At 45.2% G+C, this 25,738-nt stretch overlaps 1 protein-coding gene across 9 annotated transcripts in view; it reads left to right on the top strand.

Annotated features, from left to right (window-relative positions):
• The window catches only part of SOS1 (sodium proton exchanger, putative (NHX7) (SOS1)), a 234,962-nt gene that overhangs the window by 91,681 nt on the left and 117,543 nt on the right, over positions 1-25,738 (top strand). For 8 of the 9 annotated variants that reach the window (XM_086519995.1, XM_086519994.1, XM_086519997.1 and 5 more), the window contains exons 14-15: positions 533-592; positions 20,975-21,082. In XM_086519995.1, coding sequence (XP_086376121.1) covers positions 533-592; positions 20,975-21,082 — 168 coding nt within the window. The remainder of the gene's footprint in view (positions 1-532; positions 593-20,974; positions 21,083-25,738) is intronic. The other variant, XM_086519996.1, reaches the window with a different exon arrangement.

Below are 25,738 nucleotides of genomic sequence, written 5' to 3'. Positions count from 1 at the left end.
TTTGTAGCGATAGTGAAAGGGGCCCTTGGAGGGGGTTTGGGACCCCATCTGCTGTTAGTGTCTCTCTCTCTCTCTCTCTCTCTCTCTCTCTCTCTCTCACACACACACACACACACACACACACACACACACACACAAAACCTTCACTTACAGTGTCTCTTCTCTTTCTAGTCTTTGCACATCTCTCATGAAGTAAAAGGAACCTTGAGTACGCATTGAGCACTCATCCTAAGCATTCACCATCACTCACTTCTGTTGCACATTACACTCATATGACTTGTCACTTGCTAAGGTAAGAATTGCATGGCCTTTGATCTTATGCTCAGCTGTGTTGTTACCCTAGATAAAAGTGACTCTGTGTCTTGGACTCTTAAGACAATAAATTTAGTAGACCGTGCTATTACAAAAAGAAGATGAATTTGCTCCTATGGTGTGATAAAATTCGGATACATTTCTTAATCTAGTATTTTGAAGTCGATTACATTGTGACAAACAAATCTTAATAGGTTTTTGGATTGTTGTGGTTTAATAGGCCCTCAGCGCAAGTGATTCTCAGGATGTTGCTATACTTTCCGAAAAAACAAGAGCTAGAGTATGTATATTTCTCCCTTTTTTTTTTGGTTTTCTTTTATGATACACTCTGCTTAAGCTTAAAGTGTCCACTGCTTGCTTGCCACAAGCCCCGTTTGCATCTCTCTCTCTCTCTCTCTCTCTCTCTCTCTCTCTCTCTCTCTCTCTCTCTCTCTCTCGTTTCATGACTAGTACCAATCAAGGTATGTACAAATCCATTCCGTACAGTACATATATTTGTACGTACAGAGTGATACGTAAATCCCCCCCCCGGCAGGCCCCCTAAAACCATACCCCCACCCCCCTTCCTTTCCACCCCTTCTTTCTTGTTCTTCTTCTTCTTTTTCTGGTTGTTGTGTGAGCGGTTTTAGGCGCCTATAGACCCTTATCAAACTCAATACAGAGACTATCATCTTGTTATCTTGATGAGGGTATCATCTATGATGGAGTGTCATTTACTGCGTAACCTAAATCTTTTGGAGTTGTTGTTTCTTAAGTTATAATGTAACATTTGAGGGGTAATTGAAGCTTTGCATCTATTGTTCAATTCTAATTGTTTATTGTTGGATGTTTGAAGTGGTCCACAATATTGAACTGTGGTATAAAGTCTCAAATTTCATAGTTTATGGCACTTTCGGTTTGTAGTTTCACCATCCTATGGAGTGATACTTATGAATATATCATAAACCTCTTACGCTATTCTACATTTTAGGCTATAAAAAATAACATATGAACCTCATAACTCATTACTACATACAATATGCATTGACCACGTATCGAATGCTACTTACCTTACCACCTTGTTATAGATATCACTTCATGACTATTCTAGAGGATGGCTTCATCCAATGGCTAGGATATATGGAGACGTGCCACATAGTGCTAGAGTGTGGCAGTTGGATATCCCAGGGTTTCATCTCACGGACTAGAGATTGAGGTCGGAGGTACGTCTGCATTGAATTAAGCCTTGCAATTTACAATTGTTAAGGGGAGAGCCCACTCTACAATTCTCTAGGTGATAATTGCTCCCCCAGGCACCTTTTTATAGACACTGTGGCCTGGCCTTGCTTTATATAGCACCAAAAGCCCTCGGCTCTAATGTCAACTGGTTTCAAGACTTGCCCAAAAGCTTCCCCACATTGCCCACAATTCGTGCCAAGAATCTTTCCACGTTACTGATGATTTTCGCGTCGGACTTCATGTTGTAGCCAACTTAGACTTCTCTCCTCTTTTGGTCCAACTTGAGCTGTCTCTTGCTCTTCACTCCGTCCGGTCGGCCTGCAAAACAAATAGCAAGCTAGGATTTATTAGACACTGACGCCATTCAAATGTGCATTTTGGCCATTGCTTGCAAGCATACACTAGCACAAATAACACTTAACAATCCACAGTGACATTGTAACGGGAGGGCACCGCATGCCAATGGAAAAGAATAGACGGAACAACTTTAAGCACTTCAAATAACAACTGAAATGAAAGAGATGCACAACGCAGGAGATGTGGAGTAGTGGAGTTCCACCCCAAGAGAGCACTGACCCCAAACCCTGGCGCCCCTTTTTGTATTTCTTTGTATTACTTGAGCTCAGTACAACGGCGGCGTCATGTATCTTCACCTTCATGCGAAGCATGCCAGATAGTGATCCCTTGCCACATTTAAAGGCCCTTGGCGTGAAAAGCATGTACGATTGTGGAGCCTCCCAACCACTGCCTTTGGGGATGCTTCACATCATTTTTGCTTTGGAGAGCTCTTGCATTGCTTCTTTCTAGAGCTGGGGTTAAGTTTGGCTTTCTTACGTGGGAAGGAGTCTTGTGGTTGATGTATTGTCCTGGCAGTCATTTTTTTTTTTGAGTGTGTTGCCATGGATCCTGTTTGTATGCTGACAGCCTCAGGGTATCTTATCGATACCGTGAGTATGATACCTAGCGGGGATGCGCAACATGATACTCCTCCGTTTTGAGATGAGGTGTTCTGCATACTAGTTGCCATTACATTGTGGAATGTTTGGCGATCGTGCTGCCGTCACGTTCTAAGTGCTTCACCGTCCTCTACTGAAGACATACTTGCGCACATTTGGGGTGGATATTAACCACTCTACGTAGCCAATCGCATTCAACAGCGAGCCAAGAAATACATGTTTTGTTTTCTTTGACGATGGGCTTACTCCCATATGTTTTTCAGCTTTGTCAGAGGTCACATGCAGTGGCATTACTCCCCACCATAGTGCTTCATCTTGCACTCCTCCCATACCCCACCTTGAAGAGTTCCATTTGGTAGATTCTTCCATATCCACCGTTGCTTTGTACGTCGTGCGAGATAGGCTATTTCTAGCTTCTCTAGGATACTTTTATACTCAAATGTATAGAGATGATGAAACCAGCCCGTAGACTCGCTAGAGGGCGGCACACTTTAGCTTTCACCCAGATCTTCACTTGAACTTTACGACACAGAGCAAATACTCAAATTCACTTGGGACTGGAACTAACACTTCACACAAACCACGGCTTGGCAGCTAGAGTGCTACTAGGCAGATCGTGACACTTCGTTGGCCCCAAAGGTTGGCGCCCCTTTCGGTATTTCTTTATCCGATTGAACTTTGGAGAAAATCTGTAAATTCCGACGAGCTGTTCCACTTTTATCAGGCTGAAAGTGACCTACTCTGTAGACTGTCTTTGTATCTGTGTACTCAAGTAGATACAGTCCAAGACATCTCTAGTCCTGACATTTCATGACTGGAGAAAGGTCCGAATTCTTCTCTGAATAGACTGTGGAAACGACCCTGTACATTGACATATATGATGCATCTCCGTCTCTGGCTCTGTATGGAATAGGCGGCATATCCTGCTGGCTGCTGATATCCCTTTGAATCTACCAATCTCAATCGTAAGGTGGTGTGAGGATGTCCGTATCTAACCAATGGCACACCGTAACCCATGAAATAGATGTGTATCATTATAGCTGGGTCAAATCAAAAACCCATCCTTTGTGAGTTGGAAAAGATGCTCCCTGTAGAAATCCATCTTTGTGCCCAACTCCTGTGTCGGCTCTATCCATGTCCTCTCGGTGTCCAACTGGGTTAGGTCTTGGCAAATGAGTCTAGTAATCTCCATCCGTGTAAGAGACAATGCTGGTAGTACTGAAAAGGAGATAACCTGTCCATGCTGAAGCCATGCATAAAGGGGACAGATCTGGTAAACGCCTCTATCTCCATGGGGGAGATGCTAACTCGTGTGGCACGGAGGCCTTGGCTCTAATCAGCCGAGAAGTCATAGCTACCAAGGGCCTCTCCAATGAGCCTCCATACCTCTCCACCCATCCTGACTCACACAGGGCCCTCAAACCTGAACCCATAGAGCATTGCTGAAGTTACCAAGGTCTCAAAGAGCCAGAGCTTTCTCCAGGTTCTTGGAACCGAACCTGCGGACACATCCTCTCCAATCCTCCCAAGGCCGTATATACTCCGGTCAGTCTAGTCTTTGTTGCTCTCTTTAAAGAAAACCTTGGGCCGTTGAAGACCACCTTAAGATAAAGGTATGCATCTGTGTACTCAAGTGCTGATCTCCTGATCCATCGCAGTGTGGTGTTAAACACCATGACCTTGGTTTTACCAAGGTTCACAGAATTTCCACTTTCCTCTGCAAATCTATGTAGTGCATCCAAATGTCGTTGCATACCCTTTGGTGAGTCAGAGATCAATACAATATCATCAGCATGTAACAACAATGACATGTCTCTGCCAGCTGTGAACCTCTGTCACCCTCTCTATCAATGTAGTCACAAACCACATCTATATACATACGAAATAGGGTAGGAGACAATGGACAGCTTTATTTCACTCCAATAGTGGAGGGAACTAAATCAGATATCTTCTCTGGAGTGCGTACATGTCCCACCACTGATTTGTATGGAGGCATGATCCCCCAAATCAAATTATTGGGCACTCCCATCTCCTGTAGTCTGGGCATCATTTTGGCTCTAGGCACTGTGTTAAATGCTTTGTGGAAATCGACAAAGCTACAATAAATCTGTCTCCCATGTCACAAATTGTTGACGTGTCAAGCCACTCAAGAACAAAGTCAACCTTCAAATCCCGGCCGAGGGGTCTAAACCCTAAGAAGAAGCCCTGCCAACTTATGGGACCCCTAAGTTGGGACCTTGTCCGATGGGGCCGTAGGAACTAAAGATTAAAACGGGACCCACACACACACACACACACACACACACACACACACACACACACACACACACACACGTTTTTTTGGTAAATCAATTTGATTTATCTATCTGTGGGAAACCTCAAAGAGAGGAAAACCCACCCAAAAGATGAAGTACAAGCGAAGGAACACAAAAGTGTTCAACTGTACAAAACAGCTAAAAGCATTCATAAGATAGTTGATGTATCTCTGCAGTGATATCACCAACTTCCAAGGCAAACCGTAAAGACTGCCTAAGGGAAAGTTTGAAGAAAGGCAGGGGATCTGCATGAATTCGATGAAACATATGGCCATTACGCTGTCGCCACAGGCTCCAATAAACCCAAAACCTGACCCACATGAAGAAGACTGCAGAGCGCTGCAACGCCTGTGAGAAGATACCAAAAGCTCAAAACCGTTTATGGAAGACCGTCGAGGGAAAACGGAGCCGCATACACGCAGATACCCGACGAAGAAAGTCTCGAGTAATACAACAGTCCCACAAGAGGTGACAAACATCCTCCTCGGCAGATGAGCAACGGACACATAATGAAGGGCGGATATGGCGCATCCGAAGAAAGGTACCCACAGGGAGCACACCAAGTAAACAACACCAAAGAAACAAACGCTCCTTCAGCGGCAAACGGCTTTCCCATAATGCAGATAGAAGCCTTCTCCACCAAATATCTGATTTATGAATGTGCCAAAGAGCGTTGCAATGATCAGCAAGCCATGGTTGAGGCAAAAGAAGAGCATATGCCCGACCAGCAGAAATATCTTGAAATGGCATTTCCCGAAGATTACAGTCAGACATGCGATCACCATCAGCCAAGGGTGAAACAGGCAAAAAACCAACCAACATTCGCTGCAATTCTCTCCAGAACTGACGATAATGCATGCCCAATCCAAAACGGCGAGCGGCTAATGGAAACTCCAAAGTGAAACCATCTGCATCCACCACATCCACAACCACCTGAATGCCACGGCAGGAGAGGAAATACGCTTGGCGAGGCGAGCAGTCAACCAAGGTAAGAGAAAAGGCCCGACTCTAATGAAGACTCTCCAAGCGAGGGAGTTTCCTTGCGTTCGAGTATTCCATGATAAATGATTCGTAACCTGTTTCCAGGTGGAGAGCAAGGTGGAAGCAAGCGGGCATCCAGGAATATGGCCATCCATCTTACCAAATACCACCTCCCAAATAGATGGTTGCCAAAAACCAAACGAGGACGTAACCACATGCTGACTCAAGTATGCAAACATAAGAGTTAAAGGATGAGATTGTTGCGTAATTGTAGGCAATAGCATAGCCTTTCTAGCCAGAACATGCCTACGCATGTCCAAAATATTCAGATCACCAAATCTCTTCGGTGTACAAAGTTTTGTCATTGACATCAGACGCAGGCCTTTTTTATGTGCATGAGTTCGCCACAAATGAGACAATATGGCCGACACGAGAGAGTCAAGACAGTGACGAGGCCAATGCAATAGTGGCAAAAAGAACTGAACATATGTCATGAGGATACTCTGAACGATTTTCAGGCGAACATGCAGTGGCCAAGTAGAAAGCTTCTAGTAATGTAGTTTAACATTCAAACGTTGTATAACCCAGTCTACTTTTTGCGTGTGAGTGACGTTCTATCCAATCGGATAACCCAAATGCCTGGTGATTACATTCTGAGGAACAATCTCTCCCGGCCATAGCAGAGCATGGCAATCACAAGGACGGAGTGGTAAAAGCTTGGATTTACGGAAGTTGACTTTAAGACCAGCCGCAATTGCAAACAATTCCAAAGCTTCCATAATCGCTTGAACATCACTCTGTTGATTTCGGGGCATAAACAACGAGTCATCCGCATAAGCCTGTCCAATAAATGAATGACCCGATGGAAACTGTAAACCATGAAGACGTTGCGCAGAGGTCAAGTGATCAAGATACATCAACATAGGATGAGTGGCAATAGCATACAACAAAGCACTGAGGGGGAAACCTTCCCTAACCGAACAACCAAGCGGCCACGATTCGGTCAATTCCCCTTCCAGGATATAAACCACATTGGCCAATTTAGGACCAAACTCAAGACACCTCATTGTGGCAGCAATAAAATCCCATTGCACAGTGTCAAAGGCCTTTTCAATGTCAACTTGCATGACTAGCACATCCTGTTGCGTGTACTTAGCATACTCCATGCCAATCAAAACATTTGCCAAATTGTCAATGATTTGACGACGAGGAATAAAACCATAATGGGCCTGATGAAGTCCTGCAAACAAGCAGTCCTTAATGCGATGGACCAGCATTTTAGCCAATAACTTGTAAACCACTGGCATCAAAGTTATGGGCCGCCAATGAGAGAATTGCTCGCACAGTGCTTGCTTGGGCAATAATTTAAGTAAACCCTCTTTCCATGATACTGGCAAATCCTGTTTTTCCCATGCCGCATTTACCATGAAAAGTAGGGGCTGTCTAAGAGCATCCCAAAAGGAGAGGAAAAATTCCATAGTAAGTCCATCCCAATCGGGAGATCGCCAACGGCCCAATGCAAGCAGGGCATCATGCAATTCAGAAGCAGAGAAAGGATCCTCAAGGCATTGTGCCTTCCGCGAAGACATGATCGGACGAACATAAGAAAGCAATAATTGACGCGCTCGACAAGCTGCCGAAGATGGCTGAGGTGGGGCTGCAAACACCTGACGATAGTGTGAAACCATAACCTCTGCAAGTTCCCGCTTCGAAGAGGTCCAAGCCCCCGAGGGAAGCATAACCCGCTTAATTGATTGCGAGACCCTTGAATGATGCAGATGCTTACAAAATTTCTTCGAAGCACAGCCTTTGTCCATGAAAGCCTATTGCGTGCTCGCGTTTGCCATTTAGCAATTTTTCGCTTATCATTTTGTTGAATACATAGATTAGCCATAGTTACCCGGAACGCGGAACGGGAACGGCGACGGGATCCCCCGCGGAACGGGGGAACGGTGAGGGGCCCGGAACGGGAACGGCGCGGAACGGGAGGCATAAAAACACCCAAATAATGCAATTTTAAGCTCTGTGTGATTCAAATATAGTAGTGTCAGAGTCCTTTGACTCTAATACTCACAGAAAACTTGATTTGAAGACCATTCAACCTTACTATGGCCAACGTATGTTGTATAGGCTTGAGAGCTTGAGGGGGGAGGGACGCGGAGAGAGAGAGAGAGAGAGAGAGAGAGAGAGAGAGAGAGAGAGAGAGCTTAAAAGTGGGAGACTCGACTCTCGAGAGAGCTTGAGAGAGAGGGGGAGAGGGAGAGAGCCTTGCCGACTAACAAGGCTAGAGCTTGAGAGTCAAGACTCGAGACTCGAGAGGGTAGAGCTTGAGCTTTCACCCTTGAGAGCTTGTGTGCACTGTGAAGGTAAGGGGTGGGGGGAAGGGCATTTAAGAAGGGGGAGCCTCACAAGATAAAGCTCAAAAATCTGAAAATCTGCCATTCCCAGCCGTTCCGGGCCGTTCCGGGCTGGCCGTTCCGGTACCAAAAACCCCTGCGGAACGTTCCGGGCCATGAAGACCCTCCGGAACGCCGTTTCGGCGTTCCCAACCCATAGGGAGGCGTTCCCTGGTAACAGTGAGATTAGCTTCACATAGCTCTATCATTTCAGAGTCAGACAGTGGCCGGGAATCAGCTAACTGTTGTAGGCGTTGACTAACCTGTTTCGCATCAAGGACATCTCCCCGAATGAGCTGTATATACTGCGTACCATAGTCACAAATGACACTTTGTACTCTCATGATAAAACGATACCAGGTAGCATCCAAGTCAATATGCATATGGGCCAACAACGGGGGAATTATATCGGTAATCATGTGTCGGAAAGCTTCATGAGTAAGGTAGGAATTGTTAACATGCAACAAGCGTTTCCTATATAGAGGCCGATCACAAAGACACTGTCCAAAAGACAAAGACAGCAGAAGAGGATAATGGTCTGATAACTGCACGGCATAATCTATCCTCATAGCACATACGAATTCTTCATATTTTGTCCATTAAGCAAGTAGCAGTGATCCAATCGTGCTCTATATGATGAATGAGCGGCATGCTGGAAGGTGAAACCAGAAACATAAGGATGCAAACAGCGCCATATATCAATCATTTGTGCAGAGGCAAAAAGAAGATCCCATTCACGCTTCTCCACAAGCAACATATGCGAATTTCCTGTGGTGCTGTCATTTAAATCAGGGGTATTATTGAAATCTCCACAAAGAAATGCATTAGAAGTCCAAGGGTGAGATGAAATGTCTCGCCATAAAGCAGCTCTTTGCCCAGAGGCCATGTATGCATAAGTACCTGCAAATTCATGAACTCGACCATTCAACAAACATTGGACAACCATCCACCTGCCATGCGGATCATTGTATAGCAGAACCGGCTGAAGCTCATGGAGAACCAACATCAATAAACCCGAGAAATCATGCAAACCTGCATACGCAATCCAATAACTGGCAAAGTAGGAGCATTGACCAGCAAACTCGTGCTGATTATACTCTTGCAATACAACTAAGTCTGCTTTAGATGTATGTACATAGTGCCAGGTCAGACGCCATTTGTCCAGGTTACATAAACCCCGCACATTGTATGAGATGCATTTAATTTGACTTTGCATATCAAAAAACCTATGTACAAGAGGCAAGAAACATGTGATCAGGTGGAGGTGCCCATTGGCACATCTCCATCCACTACATCCATACGAGGACCCGGCCTCGGAGACAGAGCAGGAAACGTGTCCACAGGGTTCACAGGTGAGGAGGAAGTCTCACCGAGAAGTACATCTTTGTGAGAGTGCATCGCTTTGTCCCATGCATCAATCAATGTGCGATTGTCATTACAGGGAAGTTGCTTAAACGATGCATTCTTGTTGGCATTAACAGAAGGAACGTAATTATGAGAAGAAAGTGGTGTACGAATCTTTACTGATTTTTTTGGCACTATCCATGAATTGACCTCAACGAGTGCAACATTTTTGCCTTTTGCAGCAGCTCCATTCCCAGGATCAGTAAATTGCTGTGCCTTGCCTTTCCCTTTGTCCACATTCAAAGCAGCCTTAACAGTAGGGGCTCCACTCTACTTGACTTCGCCTGTGGGTTTTCGTGCAGGGATAGAGGTGGACGAAGGAACAACAGAAGGAGGGGGTTGCAAGACCGGCTCCGGACATTCAGATTGCATATGGCCAAATTTACCGCATCGAAAGCATGAATTCGCAAATTTACCCCATTTAAGTTTAAATGGGCGCTTGCCTACCCATGGATCTCCTGAATCAACCATAATTCCTTCAGGGGTACTCTTGTGAGTGTCCCAGAGAATGCAAAACCTCTATGTATTTGCATCCAATTTCGGGGGACAAATGACTTTACCAAGCTGCGCGGCCAACAAAGGCAAAAAATGTCTCCACGTGCGAGGGAAATCAACAATTTCCACCCACACCGGGCATTTGTGACGAATAAGACTCTGGTAGTCTTTAGTGAGTGCCCATAGGAGAACATGCGTCATTTGCGTATTAAAGAAGAGGGGAGACATCTCAAGCAAAAGATTTCTAGCTTCCATATCTGCAAGCAAAACTTCATAAAATACACGTGCCCCGAAATAGACACCACAAACTGCTTGTCTTTTAAGGAGAAAATCAACCCATTGCCCGACATCCAGCACAGTAGGCATTTTCCCTGGGAAAAAGAGAATAACTGCATTCATAGCGTACTGAGCAACTGGGTCCATGAGGTCTTGCACCGGAATACGCACCTCAAGAGCAGGCGCCTGACCATTCCAAGCCTGTCGAGCCTCCTCAAAATCCTCATATAGGCATGCTTTGATCTCGGAAGCGGCCTCCGACGTGGGTTCCATTGCTTTCCGATGTTGGAAGACGCACAAAGAGTCGAACATAAATCAAAGTTTCTCGCCAAACAAAACCAACTGTCTAGGAAACCAAGCTCTGTACAGAATTTACAGCAAAATACATCCCAAGCCACAATAGTAGTACATCAATTGAGTACACAATAGGAGCCAGTTGGTATAAACATGGTTAATGGTCTTGAATTATACTACTGTACTGATTAGGTTTAGCATTATGCCTTGTTACTCTTATGCTAAAAAAAGGGGGGGCTGAGGTGTTGTTAGACACATGCGCGGACTGTTTTGCGCTATCAGGTGGTTGTATTGGCTTTTTGTCAAGCCGTTGTAGGTGTTGTTGTTACTGGTTGTTATGGCTCTATTTTCAGCCGCACAGGTTATGCGCTACTGGTTGTAGCATTTGCATCTGTGCGCATATTGGATGTTACATGGGTTCGGTTCCTTGCCGCTATAGGGCGTTAATTTAATCTCACCATTTAGTAGTATGACATGTTGCAAGGTGTGCTGAGTTGGAAGTTTAATGGGTTTTGTTATTTTGGTTTGATAAAACTGCTATCACAACTAGGCTTAAGACGAGTCTCGCCTTTGAAATTTCACATGAAGCAATTGGTTGGGGTGTTATTTCATCTAGTACCTTTGGTTATGGGATAAGTAAGATATCTTACTCAGACAGGCCGGACACTACTGGTCTTAAAAGTTGCTAATGACTTATGGATATCTTTGCGATAACGAAGGTAAATATATGGCCGGTTTTTTTCGGCTTTGGTATAGCTTCCAAGCTATTGCTCTTAAAAATGAGGCTCCACATTAAGAAGAAGGAATCTTGCTACTCTGCTGACCAGTTATACTGGTGTCTTATTGGTTATAAAAAACTAGGTAGTCATCACCCTCATCTGATACCTTTGGTTGACAAAAAGTAGTCGGATCTCACATCTCTTTGTCTAAAGGGGTACCTTTGATACCATGGGATTACTAATTCTGAAGGTAAGTATATGGTTGCTTTTTTTTTTTGGCTTAAAGCATAGCTACTGAGCTATGGCTCTTGAAATAGTTTGACTCTTGATGGACTTCACCATTTAGAAAGTAGACTCTAACACTCATTTGTGAAGTAATAAGAAAAGACTGCTAACATACTAGTTCTAATGAATAGCCTAGCTTGTCTAAAGTAACTAAAATCTATAAGATGGACATGGACAACAACTGATATGGTCCATTGATACCTGTAAAACACATCCAAGGCTAACTGAATTGTTGTCTTGTTTGGATGGATGCAGGTAAGGACTCTATCTTATCTTGGAGGGTTTTCGTTTCTTTGGCAAGCTACCTTACTTTTATGAAGCACTCACTAAGGACCGGGGAAGTTCTTTTACTACTTGTTTAACTGGAAGAGGATCTCTTTCCTACAATCATTGTACCTACATAATTCTAATACTGAGTTATTTTTGTACTTATCTGTTCATTGTTCCTTGCCCAGCTGTCTTTTGAATGTAAAAATTCAATTATGTCGTATTAGTTAAGATTTAAACAGCTACACACACATTTTATACATAAGGTTTTTCCTTTATGAGGAAAACCGGGATGCTGGCTTGGGAAATTGTCTTGGAAATTGAGCTCTAAATTGGACCCACAGTTTGTAAATCCTTTATTGGTAGACTGGTGTTAGGTGGCCCCTTTTAGACTCTTTTTCTGGTTCCCTGCTCACGGCTACCATAGTCTTTGACTTTGCCGCTTGAAGGTTTGCAGGCCCAAAATAAACATTACAATTTCGACACTTTACTAATTGTTATGTCACCTCTGTTTCAGGAGTGCTCACGTTTTGGCAATTTGGGTTCTTGAACTGTTATTTACAGGTACATGCTACTCTTATGTGGAACAATATGACTTTTCGGAACAAGATGACTTGCCTTATGTTTTTCTTTCAACAACTACTCAATGACAACCATACTTACTTCAAACTGGCTGACAAAGCCTTAAAACTCCTACAGGAGTAATGTCTTCCTTGAGGACTTTATCTACAGACAAATCTTCCCTTTTGAGGATCACTCCTATTTTTCTATGCTTAAGGAATCTCTGATAAGTGGGTTATGGTCGGGCTTGACAAAAACTCAAACTGTCCCACTATTATGCCTACCTTGGAATTCATTTAAAGACATAGCAATAAGGGCATACAAAGCCGCTGTTAGCTCCTGTATTGGCCTTCTTTACTTATTCTGCTACTCTTCCTCTACCCCTTTCTTGGCCTGGGAAGAGGTCTTTTTACTATATGAAAAAATATTGCTGTAACGGCTTTAATCGGAATCAGATCCGAAACATCATCATACAGGCTCTCATTCGGCATAACTGGCCTAGACTATTGTTTCAGAAAGAGAATCTCTCTCTCTCTCTCTCACACACACACACACACACACACACACACACACACACACACACACACACACACACACACACACACACACACACACACACACTTACATTGAATTCAGGTCTTGACGTGGCAGCCGGTATGGATTTTGGTGAATCGAGTTGTACGAATTTTCGTAATTCGCGTTGACAACTTTTTGGGTTCAGCGCTTTCGGACCAGTGGCTGTTGAGTTTGTAGCTTTTCATGTAAACTCCTTTTGAATGGCACGGGGCCTTTAAATATGAAGTGTGGGCTCTCACCCTGTTGGCAGTCTACCCGCGGGAAATGCAGAGCAAGAGCCACATAGTGTACCTTGTTTAAGCAATATAAAGAAATACCGAAAGGGCGCCACGGTTTGGGGCCATAACTCTATGGGATGGAATTCCGCCACTCCGTGGCGCGTGTGCTCTCTCTCTCTCTCTCTCTTTCAGTTCAATTGTTATTGAAGTCTGAAAAGTCTATTTAGTCTGTTCTTTTCTATTGGCACGTCGTGCCCTCCTGCTTACAATGGTATCAGAGCTTCAGGCGTGGGCTTTTATCAAAGCATACCGGTCCTACCAAGTAGAAGACAGAGCATGTTGGCTCTTCCAAAGTTTACATGAAATTATTTTATGTAAGAATCTTTGTGTCCCGACCTCAGACTTATTAGTCACTCCACCCTTACTTCATTGCGCATTGGGCGCGCGCTCGTCTTCATCGCTCTGTTTTACAAGGCATAAGCCATAAGGAACCCAAGACATGGCGTTCATGGATTCAGCAGAATACTTGCAGTTTCTCCTCCACGAGCTTCGCGACATTCTTTCGTGACATCCTCAGCAGAATCTCCCGATGCTTCAAAGTTTTCAACATTTTCTAAATTATAGGTTACACTTTGTGATGCCCCATGTGGTACTTCCTGCTCCGGACTCTTCAGGAATATGGTGCAGCCATTTGATTTTGATCCAGTGCAACCGCCGTTCCCCCAACCTCACCCACCACCACCGCCACCGCCACCTGGCTACAATGGTCGGAGCCCATATGGAGACTCTTATTATTCGTACTCGGAAGACGCGCCTAGCCAATTGAAAGATTTCAAGGATGGTGGCACGACAGTCAAATTTTTCACTTTTTTTGGGGTGAACGATTAGAAGAAAGGTTGCAGTTCCGCGAGCAATTTGACAACATCTATGCTTTGGGGAACTATATAGAAGATTCCAAAATTTCTTGAGCAGCAGGATTTCTTAAAGATAATGCTATGCAGTGGTGTAGTTCAATTGCGACACAACCGCATGCTCCAAGGACTTGGCAAGCTTTCAAGATAGTATTTGCACGCAGTTATATGACTTCTCTCTTTGAAGTCCGAAACTTGGTAGAATGGGGCACTTGAAAATGTTTGCCACAGAGACCATGGACGACTATAACCAAAGGTTTTTTTGACGTGTACCTGTCGGTGTCCTTCTTTAAGTTCATTCCCTTGGAGGCCCAGTGCGAGCGATACACCATTGGACTACCATCACCATTGCAGGAATATTGTCTCTCTAAACAAGTTTCAACTATGCAAGAGCTTATGGACCATGTCGCGGTTGGCTGCAAACTAATGAAGGGAAAGCTGAAGTTCATCACATAAGAACCTCCGGTCACTACCCAAAACTCTCGGCAACAACGAACAAATTCTGGAGTCTCAAGAAAGTCAATCCCAAAAGCCTCGTTTGACGCCTCAACAACGAGACACCTTATCACAAGAAGGCCAATGCTTTGTATGCTTTTAAACAAGGCATCACCATTCTGGTTGTCCCATCGCACTGATAGACCAACGGAGCCGACGTCCTAACCGACGATTGAGAGAACCTCGGAGCCACCTCTAGCTAAGAGAGCTGGAACCGTTATTGGAATAGTCCCTGGTATCTATGGCATACGCCTTGAAAGTACAAATGAGTTGTGTGGAGCATATGGCAAAGTCAACGGCTTGAAAGCCCTTATTTTCTTTGACCCCGGATCTACAGAGAACTACATCCATCCAGAATTCTTGAAGCGGATGCACTTTGATTATGATGCAGAGGGTAGAGAAATTGAAGCCGAGCTAGCCACGTGGCAAACTCAAAAAGTCGTACCTCTCATTGGTGCTCTTTCAGTGACCATCCAATGATATCACGAAAAAGCCATTTCACATTATGAAGTTGGGCAATTGTGACGTTCTTTTGGGCATGCCTTGGCATGACAAGAATGACGCGACACTCCAATCCGGAACCGTACAATTACCGTGATACAAAAGGAGAAGCCCGTCGTCCTCAAAGCTAGGCTGTCTAAACAAAACCTGAATGAATTATCTAGTTGTTTTAATACTGTTGAACTCTGTTTGATGAAGTACTATTTGAATATTGTTTGAAATGGATGGTATCTGTTTTAAACCTGTCTTGGTGCCCATTTGAATTGGTTGCCTTTGGTTTTAATACTTGTTTCAATAATTGGTGATTTTACTCTCGGGTGGAGCAGTGAGAAATGACATTTGAGAATGCTTGCTCATACTTATGGTCTAGACCCTTGTGGTTGTTTGCCGAGGGAGTATTGAATGTTTCAAAAGTGTTGTTTTTACTCATGGCGTGTACCCTTGTGGTTATTTACGGGGGGAGTATTGCTGTTGTTACTCATGGCCCGAACCTGGATGGTTATTTACGGGGGGAGTATTAACAAGTCTGAGAAGTGGTTGCTCTCAACACCTCCAAATGACGCAAGATGCAGTCTGGGGGGCATTTGGTTGTAAAAGGCCTCTATATCTCCCGGTTCAGACCTTTTTAGGTTATGCGGGAGGAGTGATGAGGAAGTCGTTGAATAGCTGGCCCAGACCTTGATGGTTATTTGTGTGGAGAGTGTTCATCGACGACTTTATGTTTCTGTCTTGTAAGATGCATATGTGAGCATTTGTGGTGGATTATGATGTGCTACACTGAATATTCCTTATTGGATGAGATTCTTCTAGGAAGCCAACGACCTAGGAAATCAAGAGCTCCAATGTGGAATGAGACTCCTTATCGGATGAGATTCTTTTGGGAAGCGAATGACCCAGGAAATCAAGAGCTCCAATTTAGAATGAGAAAATTGATTGTCCTTCGGAATGTCCCTTGCATTGACCCTCGGAAATTTTTGAGCTAACTTGAGTTGTTCGTCAGATATACTGTAATCGCAAAGGATTTACTTCCTTTTAAAAAGGGGGGATTGTTGACGTATCAAACCACTCAAGAACGGAACCTACCTGTAGATCCCGGCCGAGGGGCCTAAACCCTAAGAAGAAGTCCTACCAACTTATGGGACCCTATCCTATGGGGCTTAGAGGACCTAATGATTAAAATGGGACCAACACACATACACAACGACTTCATGAGCTAACGTGGCAACGAGTACGGATTTTCGCAAGTCGCGTTGCTAACGTGGCAGGTGTACCGATTTCTGTAATTCGTGCTGACAGTTTTTGAGTTCAACGCTTTTGGACCAGTTGCTTTTGAGTTTGTAGCTTTTCGTATAAAGTGCTTTTGAATGGCCAAGGGCCTTTAAATATGAACTGTGAGCTCTCGATCTTGTAGTTTGCCTGCGGGAGATACAAAGAAAAAGCCACACAGTGTACCTCGTTAAAGCAATATAAAGAAATACAGAAAGGGGCACCACGGTTTGGGGCTAGTACTCTTGTGGGGTGGAATTTCTCCACTGTTGTGTCGCGTGTGCTCTCTCTCTTTTTCAGTCCAGCTGTTATTAAAGTACTAAAAGTCTGTTCAGTCTGTTTTTTCTATAGGCACCCGGTGCCGTCCCGATTACATCCCATGTGCCCTACCCTCCTCAATGATGGCTCTGAGTGTCAGAATATGGTCAAGAGTGGAGAAGCGTCTCGTGAAATAGGCCTGTCCTACTGTCTGTATGCCCCCACTCTTTGGCCACCTGCTCAATTGCTGCTCAAGGATAGATGCATACAACCGTGCCAATGTGTGTCCAATTATAATAGTACGGTAGTTTCCAGGTTCCATAGGATCACCTGCCTTGAAGATAGACACAATAGTAGACAATCTTCAAGTCTTAGGTAGACTCTCACACATGACACGATTGAACAGAAATGCAAGAACCTTTGCTAGCATATCTGTAGCATGTATAAAGTGCTTTGCCACTAGACCATCATGATCATATGCCCTCTTGGTTCTCATTGTGTCAATGGCCATCTTTACCATCTGAGTGGTAAAGAAGGTACTCGTAGATGGGCATGGGTCAGGAGGATCTGGAAGGGGTGTTTGTCCAGGGACCGTATATAAGGATTTGCTTATTGACCCCACACATCAGGGGAAGTAGTCACTGGGGGAGATGAGTGCTCATGGAAAATACGCGAAAATACGCGATGCCTCTTCTGAGTCTTTACTCAAGAAAAACTGGTATACGTCTTGCTCCATTTGAGCGGAACGCTCGCTTCTTCCGTCGCACAAGGCATTGGAAGGCTATCCAAGACTGTCAGTGATTGATTACCCCTAGGAGATCTCTCTCTAAGGCTGTATTCTCATCTCTCTGCACTACTCGTCATACCAATTGTTATGAGGCATGCTCCCAGAAAGTCGTCTATGGTTAGCCTACGTGTGTGGCCGCTGCTGCTACATCATGCAATGTCTCAATTAGTAAAGTCACCGAAAGCCCTGGCGTGGCTGCTATACATAGACGATCGTAGATCTGCTTTGAATAAACAGAGTTAGTCTTGTGTAAATGTCTAGCGGGTATGTGTCCATCCTGACACCTGAGCTGTACTGTAGTGATAGAAGACTGATAATGTCAAGAGAGCATGGTCCACCACTATACCCACTGGCCTTGGAGTTGGTCCTACTATGAGAGGTTGAATGCAGGGAATGAAGCTTGGCTGTGCCATGACATAGTCCTCTCTACTGGCCCCATGCCTATGCGCGAAGCAAGTAAACCCATTTGATGCGGGAAGTAGCTGTAGGCCATTAAGTATGGCCAATTTATGTGAGGCCCCCATTTCCATCAGAGACTTTTCATACCCAGTGTACTCATCTTGTGGGCGTCTGTCAAGCCCCACATTATTGGTATCTAGCTCTCTCAGTATCTCATCTAAGGTATCATAACATTTTTTTATGATGGTTTTTTGTGCGGGCATTAAACTCCACCAAAAGAATTATGTCACTATCTTTGGGAAACTCCCATATGTCCTCGTCTAAGGGGACTGTCGGCCAGGTGTGGCATACAATGATGTGCTAGGGGCAAAATAACATATAGCAATGTACAAGAATCTGCCCGTCTCAGCCCTCGATCTCACCCATATGTATCTTGCCCGATCATCTCGCCGAACAGTGTGCACAAGCGGCTGTAACTCCTTTCTGAATAGAACTCCTACTCTTCTGGATCCTCGCGCTGGATCCTTTGATCCTCTCGTCTCTGCTCAGCAAGTAGTCTCCTACCTATATCCAGTCACATGTGTCATAAGCTGTTTTAGTGTCTTGTGTGTCTCTGAGTAAAAGACGATGTCTCTCCTCGTAAAGCTGTCCTCAAATGCCCCTACATCAAGAGGAAGTGACCCATTACAATTCCATGCTGCCATCTTTAGTGTGGTCCCATAGGTCTCGCACCGTCATGCAGAGCATTGCTCCAATATCACCACACCTCCATCTCGGTAAATAGAAATCTTGCCTTTTTTTCCTTGCCGCTCTAATATCCGGCATTACCTCTTGCACATGAGCAATCTGCGAGAGAGAGGTCATCTCCAAGAAAGATGCCACTCTTCTTAAGAGTTGGTCTCTTCTTCAAAAGTCCTCTGTCACGTGACACATCCAACACTATGTGTCCGTGGACAAGCTACACCATAACAGGGTTCCCGTCAGTCCAGTCAGTCTAGGTTAGAAGTGATCTGGCACTTTTGTGAGTCTATTCGTAGACCGTGCATGCCCAGTCACTTAGTGTAGATGCATATTCTCTGGTTGCACACCGCATAAGCATAAGCATTTACATCAGATTCCATCAGAGTCAGTTTGGGGATTTTTCGAGTGACTTTATCCTATTTTCCCTATTTTGGACATTTTTCATTTTTTAATATAAGTGACTTCCCAACAAAAGTAGGTAGGGCAAATTGGGTAAGAAAATAGATAAGCAAACCCAAGTTAGCACTCCTAGGCAGATGAGCAAGGAGCACACAGGCCCTCAGGCAGCAGGCATCCTTCTCTCTCAACAAGAACCATCAAGCACCCTCATGAGCCTAGCGTTTCCTTCATCATCGAATCCCCCAAGCTAGCGTTTGCAGTTTCCTCTCATCGCTAACACCCCCAACATCTAGCGTTGCAGAATCGCCACTAAGGCTGCAGGAGAATCAGTGTTTTCCAACTTCCTATCGCCACAGGTAACCAGCGTTTGCAGCCCTCAGATTCAGCAGTTAAACGCAGCCTTAACACAGCAGTATCCAGCGTTTTGGGCAGCGTTTTTCAGCCTCTGTCGCAGCATACCCTCAGCGTTTTCAGCCATCGATTTGCAGCAGTAAAACGCAGCCCTAGACCTGCTCTTCTTAGCGTTTTTATCAGCCCTAATACCTGCGACAAACCAGGGATTTTCAGCCACAAAAACAGCAACTTAAACAGCGTTTTCAACACCCCAAGGTGGTCCCAAATTCTTAGCCATTATCCCTTTGTGGACAGCAGATAGAAGAGCACCGAATTCAGCCCTAAAGTCATCATCGTCGTCATCGACATAGTCACGAATTGCATCAGCCCATGCATCATCATTGTACACCTTTGTGCAATCATAAGTAGACCACTCTCGCCGACGAGAGTGGGGCCTTCGGAGGAGGGTTTTACAACGTCTCTGGTGTCGTATCTCTGTTCTCTCTTTCTCTCAGTCTCATACACTTGCACGCACAATATCCACTCACTTTGTTCTTGATCATAGCACTCTCCATAAAGAACGGAAGGCTCTCCCTTCCATAAGAACTAAAAGGAACCTTGAGCAAATATGGATCACTCATCTTGAGAAAATACAACATTCATTCCGTTGCACCTTACACCTTGGCTTCCACGGAGGGGAAACGAAGGATGAGTGCCCTTTCCTTTGAGGGTTCCCCCTTGCTTCCACTTTTCTTATTGACCACTCTCCAAGCCCTCATATGTGTTGGCTCATGGACCCCCATCATAGCAATGAGTTCTTTCACTTCTTCATCAACATTATCTTGGTCTTTGAGGCCACAGATCCTCACGTGTAAGGCAGGCACATGCCTTCTTTGCTCCTCTTCTAGTGTCAAGTTAATGATGGTACGTGTGGGGGTTGTTTCCTTGCCTTTTCCTTTCTTGGCAATCTCGATCCATTTCTCAGCCTCGTCCGTTGGGTCTTTGTAATGACATTCACCCACAAAGTCGTCATTTCTTTGTACAGCTCATCACCTTCTTTGATGGCCCACACTTGTTCTTTGATCGTGTTGAGTTCTTCAACTAGTGAGGGTTGAAGCTCTCCCTCTTCGAGTACGTTCTATGATCGCACCTCTACAAGCTCTTAATGCGATCTCATCTTCTTGGGCCGTCACACGGTCCTCAAGTGTGTTTATCGTGCTTTCCTCGGCCGACACACGTTCGTCGAGTGCCTTGATTGTGCCTAGAAGGTTGCAATTAATCTTGTTAATGGTCTCACCCATTTCTTCTTTGCATTTTTGAATGGCATCCTCGAGAGGCTGTCCTTGCTATTTGCTTCTTCATGTTGGAGAACGGCAATAGGAGAGGGAGAGGAAGAAAGGGAGAGAAGAGAGAAGTTCTTGAGATAGAGAGAAGTCCACCCTTTGTGTAGGTCTTTCCACACTACACATACATGTCTATTCCACATTTTCTACATTCTCTGCAACTTTGAACCATACTCCGAGAGAGAGAGAGAGAGAGAGAGAGAGAGAGAGAGAGAGAGAGAGAGAGAGAGAGAGAGAGAGAGAGAGAGAGATCCAATTTTATTCTCAGTTTGTATTCTTGACGGGCGGTGTGGTCTTTCTTACATTGACAATCAATGGATCAACAACTCAATTTCTGATGCACTTTCTGAAAATGCAATGTAGCACAGACATCAAGGTTTATTCTCTGCTCTGTTTTTTGGTACCTAAGATGGTGTGAACTTCAATATGTTTTTAAACTTATTTGTTTGTAACATGTGCTTGGTTGTAAGATGTCATTCTCATGCTCTGGTATACAAGAGTTCAGTCAGTCTTTGAGCTAAAAGATGAGCAATCTTACTATCCCTGTCTTGCTTAGATGATTGCCATTCAAATCTTCTTGCATTGCATTTAAGTTCTTGCACAATAAGATTGGATTGATTCCCGTGTGTATGTGTGCATTGAATCATAAGTTTGCACTTCACTTTTGAATCTTAATCCTGAAATTATCATTTGTGAAATTAGCTCCTTAACTATAGCTATCCAATGAGTCCAAGTATGCTCAATTTAAATCCCATTTGAGCTTTTTTGATCTCTCGGGTAACTGCAACAATTAGTCTATCATTTGCTTGGCTTGGCTTGGCTTACGCGGAATATCCTATTCTTGGAGTGGAAGAAGGTAACAGGCTCAAATCGCGCGCACTATTTTGAGGCCTTGTGGCGGACTTGAAGTTGGCGGTCAACTAATTTTATGCCATTTTCGGGTCCATAGACCTCTTTCTCGCGCATAGGCGTACTCCAAGTAGCATTTCAAGTTTATCTACATCTCGGTTGGGTCCGGTAGCAGGTCTTCCCGCGCTGCCTTATCTCATTTTTGGACACTGTGCCCCATCAACCCATTTCCATAGCTTTTCGGATCCGACCACGGGCATTCCCACGCCCAGCAACCCTGCACCTCAGCACAACAGAGGGAGCATTCCCATAGCTACCATCTTTGCCTATTCTCTCGGCCCAACAAAGAAGCCCCCTTTCCTGCGCGACATCGGCTGTAAATAAAGGCTCTTGTGGCAGGCATTCCCATAGGATAACTTCAATCATCTAAGGCATTTTGCGGTGGTTTTTCAAAGGGAGATTCCAAGCCTCAAATTTTTTATGCTTTGTGGAGAGTTAGTTAACAATAGTAAAGAGCGACTTCACAGAGTTCTTTTGTAAAATCTCTTGTAAACCTTCCTTGAGTGTTGTTCTAAGTGCACTATGGACACAATGCATATGTGAGTTCTAAAAGACACTGCCATTGAAAATATGGTAAGACCTCTCTTGTTGGCATCCAACACTAGCACAATCATTGATATGTATGCCATGCCTACACCAGAGGTATCAACACAAACAACTATTTGGATAGCTTGAGTTCGAGGGGAGAGATGACTACAAAAATGAAGATCATAAAAGCAAAGAAGAACACACATTTGACTACAACGACAAATTTGACAACATGAAGAAAGCAAGCAAAGGCAAGAGGACCAATCCTCCTACTACACAAATATACTAGCACAATTTGGCACTGAAGATGTTCTCCAAACACATTTTGACTTTTGTATTTGTCCACCAAATTTGACTTTGCTTTGTCGTACCACCTTGTTGACCACTATTCTCAAGGGGAGGAAACTTTGACGTCCTCAACCTGGTTGACAAATCTCTAGGGAGGATGTTTGACCTACCTACGCGTGATTGGTACTAGTTCTGTAGGGGAGGTACGCTACTTTGTGAGCCTATCTAGATGGGAGACTTAGACCCCACTAGAAGAACATTCGACTTTGGTGTTCTCAAACACAAAAGGGGAGGCTTGGTAGGATTTGTGCCTTGATCACACCTCATGGGAGACATCTCTTGGACATTATGACTAGATACACCTGTGACTAGCTACTTTGCCTAGCTTTAGTATATGCTTGCATACACTACATTTTGAGCCTTGGCTCCTCCAAATACACCCCCATATGAGCATCCACGAGCTACCTAGCTGATCTACACCTCTAGAGGTTTCCCAACACATCACCAATGATGTCACCAAGATGCCCTTTGATCTGCTCTTTAAAAGAGTCCCTCTTGTACTCACACTTTGGTTGAATCAATCAATCCTAGTATTCTACTTTGCATCTCTCTATAGTGTATGCTCACTTGCTCATTCTCCATTGCTTGTGGTGTGTGTGATTAGTAATAATCACCTACATTATGCACACACCATGAACGCTACCCACACCGACACCCACCATAAACACCTACTCAAGAGAAGTCTTCAGACGATCAGCTGACCATACTGGATTACAGAGTGAGCACAACATTTATGCGGCCTCCACTATAGCCCCGTTGATTGCACATGTCTTCAACCGGGCTATAGGGGAGGGCTTCCCAGAGGAGTGGACACAACACACCATAGTGCCTATCCACAAATCTGGCGACACCCTGGACCCAGGGAACTACAGGACTATCATGATTGGCCACACGATGGCCAAGCTATATGGAGCAGTACTTGAGGCACAGCTCAGCTGCTACGCAGAGATCGAGGGTTTACGAGCTCCAGGCCAGGCAGGTTTCAGACGAGCTTTCTCCACCACTGATCACATCTTCGTTCTGCGCTGCCTCATCGATGGGGCAAAGGCGCGGAAGAAGAGGCTTTACTGCTGCTTTGTGGATTTCCGCAAGGCCTTTGACACAATCCCACGCGAGAGACTCTTCCAGTGCCTTCACAACATTGGGGTACCAACAGAGATGATTTGGGCCATATATGCTCTCTACGAGAGGGTGACGGGTCGAGTTCGTTGCCCAAGCGGTTTTTCAGAGACCATTGCTAGCACCATTGGTGTTAAGCAAGGATGCCCACTCTCCCCGACACTCTTTGGGCTCTACATCGACGAGATCTCCGACTACATACTGCGAGCAGGAGGAGAGGGGAGCGACTTGGCAGGTACTCCGGTCCACATCATGTTATATGCTGATGATATTGTGTTGATTTCAGAGTCACCCGAGGGCTTGCAACGCCATCTTGAGGCCTTGGACGAATTCAGCACACACAGGGGGTTGACTGTGAACCTTGGCAAAACCAAGGTTATGATCTTTCACACATCCAGTGCAGTGAGGAGCGCTGCCACCTTCACAGCAGCAGGAGGACAGGTTGATGTAGTCACCTCCTATGTCTACCTTGGCATCACATTCACCAGCCTACCAGGACCCTTCACTATGAGGCAGGCTGCTGCTGACAGGCTCACCCGAGGATATACAGCTCTGACCATGCTAGAGCGGAGATGCCACCAGGCACACTTTCAGGAGCCCCGCACGAAGGGGTGGCTTTTCGACACCTTAGTCACCCCGGCCTTGATGTACTCGGCGGCAGTATGGGCACCAGGATTGACAGCTGACCAGTGGACACAGCTTGAGAGGCCACATGTATGTATGATCTCACGCTTGCTCCGCAGCAAGAAGACAGTGCCACATGACATTATTAGAGCCGAGCTCACCACACCACCTATGGTTGTAGAGGCACTATTCCAGACAGTCTGCTTCATCCAGAGGATGAGAGAGCTACCTCCTGACAGACTTACTCATAGAGCATTTGAGGCAGCTATACAGCTATCAGAGAGTGGGCATGAGAGAGCATGGTACTCACAGGTCAGAGCATGGTTTGAGGGACACGGTCTTGACATGGAGAGCCTACCACCATTCCAGTACGACCCCCACTCACCATATGTTCACCTCTCTCGCAGTGAGAGGAACTTGGTATTGAGACAGGATCTGTGGCAGCTATACACTAGGAGAGTCTGGGAGTCACCTGGCTTGGGGACGAGGATGTCAGATTACAGAGACCAGTTTCTCACCATATTGTCTAGGGGGTTCATACAGAGACCACGCTACATGGACACATATATGCCACATAGCTCACGGGTGGCGATTGGTCAGCTGAGAGTGGCTTCACACAGGTTAGAGATTGAGATCGGGAGACATACTGGTGTTCCCAGGGAGGAGCGAGTCTGCAGAGCCTGCACAGAGGAGGTGGAGAGTGAGGAGCACTTTGTATGTAGATGCAGAGCATACACTGAGATCAGAGGCAGGTATGAGGCCTTATTCAGAGGACAGCCCACTCTCCGAGAGATCATGGACTCTCGAGATCAGAGACAGCTCGGACGTTTCTTACTAGAGATACAGAGCCATCGGGACACACTACTACAGCCACACACAGCTACACAGACGGAGGGGAGATAGTCGCAGCTCACAGACTTCTTTCAGAGGATTGCCGCCCCTCCCTCACCAGACACTCAGAGGGGAGTGACACTCCCACAGGCGGAGGTGAGCCGAGCTAGACGACGACCATGAGTCACAGGCTACAGGGGCGCGAGCTCCCACCACCGACAGATCGAGGAGATCCGAGCCCGGGAGCGCCGTGCCACTGAGGAGCGAGTGGCTCAGATGAGGGCCGACCCGACAGCTTTCATCCGGGTAGCCTTGGCACCAGACCCGCCCATGTACCACATCTTACATCCCCCCATTAGTACAGGATGGAGCTCGATAGCTTGATGCATTCTCATGATTGTACTACCTTGAGCATATAGTCATGCATATACCCCTAGAGATAGAGCTCCATCCCTCCTCAGATACTCCACTACCTACATTCAGTTCAGTTTTGTATCAGTTTTGTTTCATTTGTCTTTCCGATAGACGGATGACATACACACCATGTACATTTGATTTGTCTCATAGGCCGATTTCGGCCTGACATAGACGTTAAAAATCTTTCTTTCTTTCTCGCTCATCTCTCTCTATCCAGACTTCTTTATCCAGACCTTGTATCAGATTCACCATGATG

This window comes from Adiantum capillus-veneris, chromosome 9, assembly GCF_014529385.1.
Source record: "Adiantum capillus-veneris isolate H3 chromosome 9, ASM1452938v2, whole genome shotgun sequence".
NCBI lineage: Eukaryota > Viridiplantae > Streptophyta > Polypodiopsida > Polypodiales > Pteridaceae > Adiantum > Adiantum capillus-veneris.
Note: the sequence above shows the minus strand (reverse complement) of the source record. Positions and strands in the feature narration are given on the sequence as shown.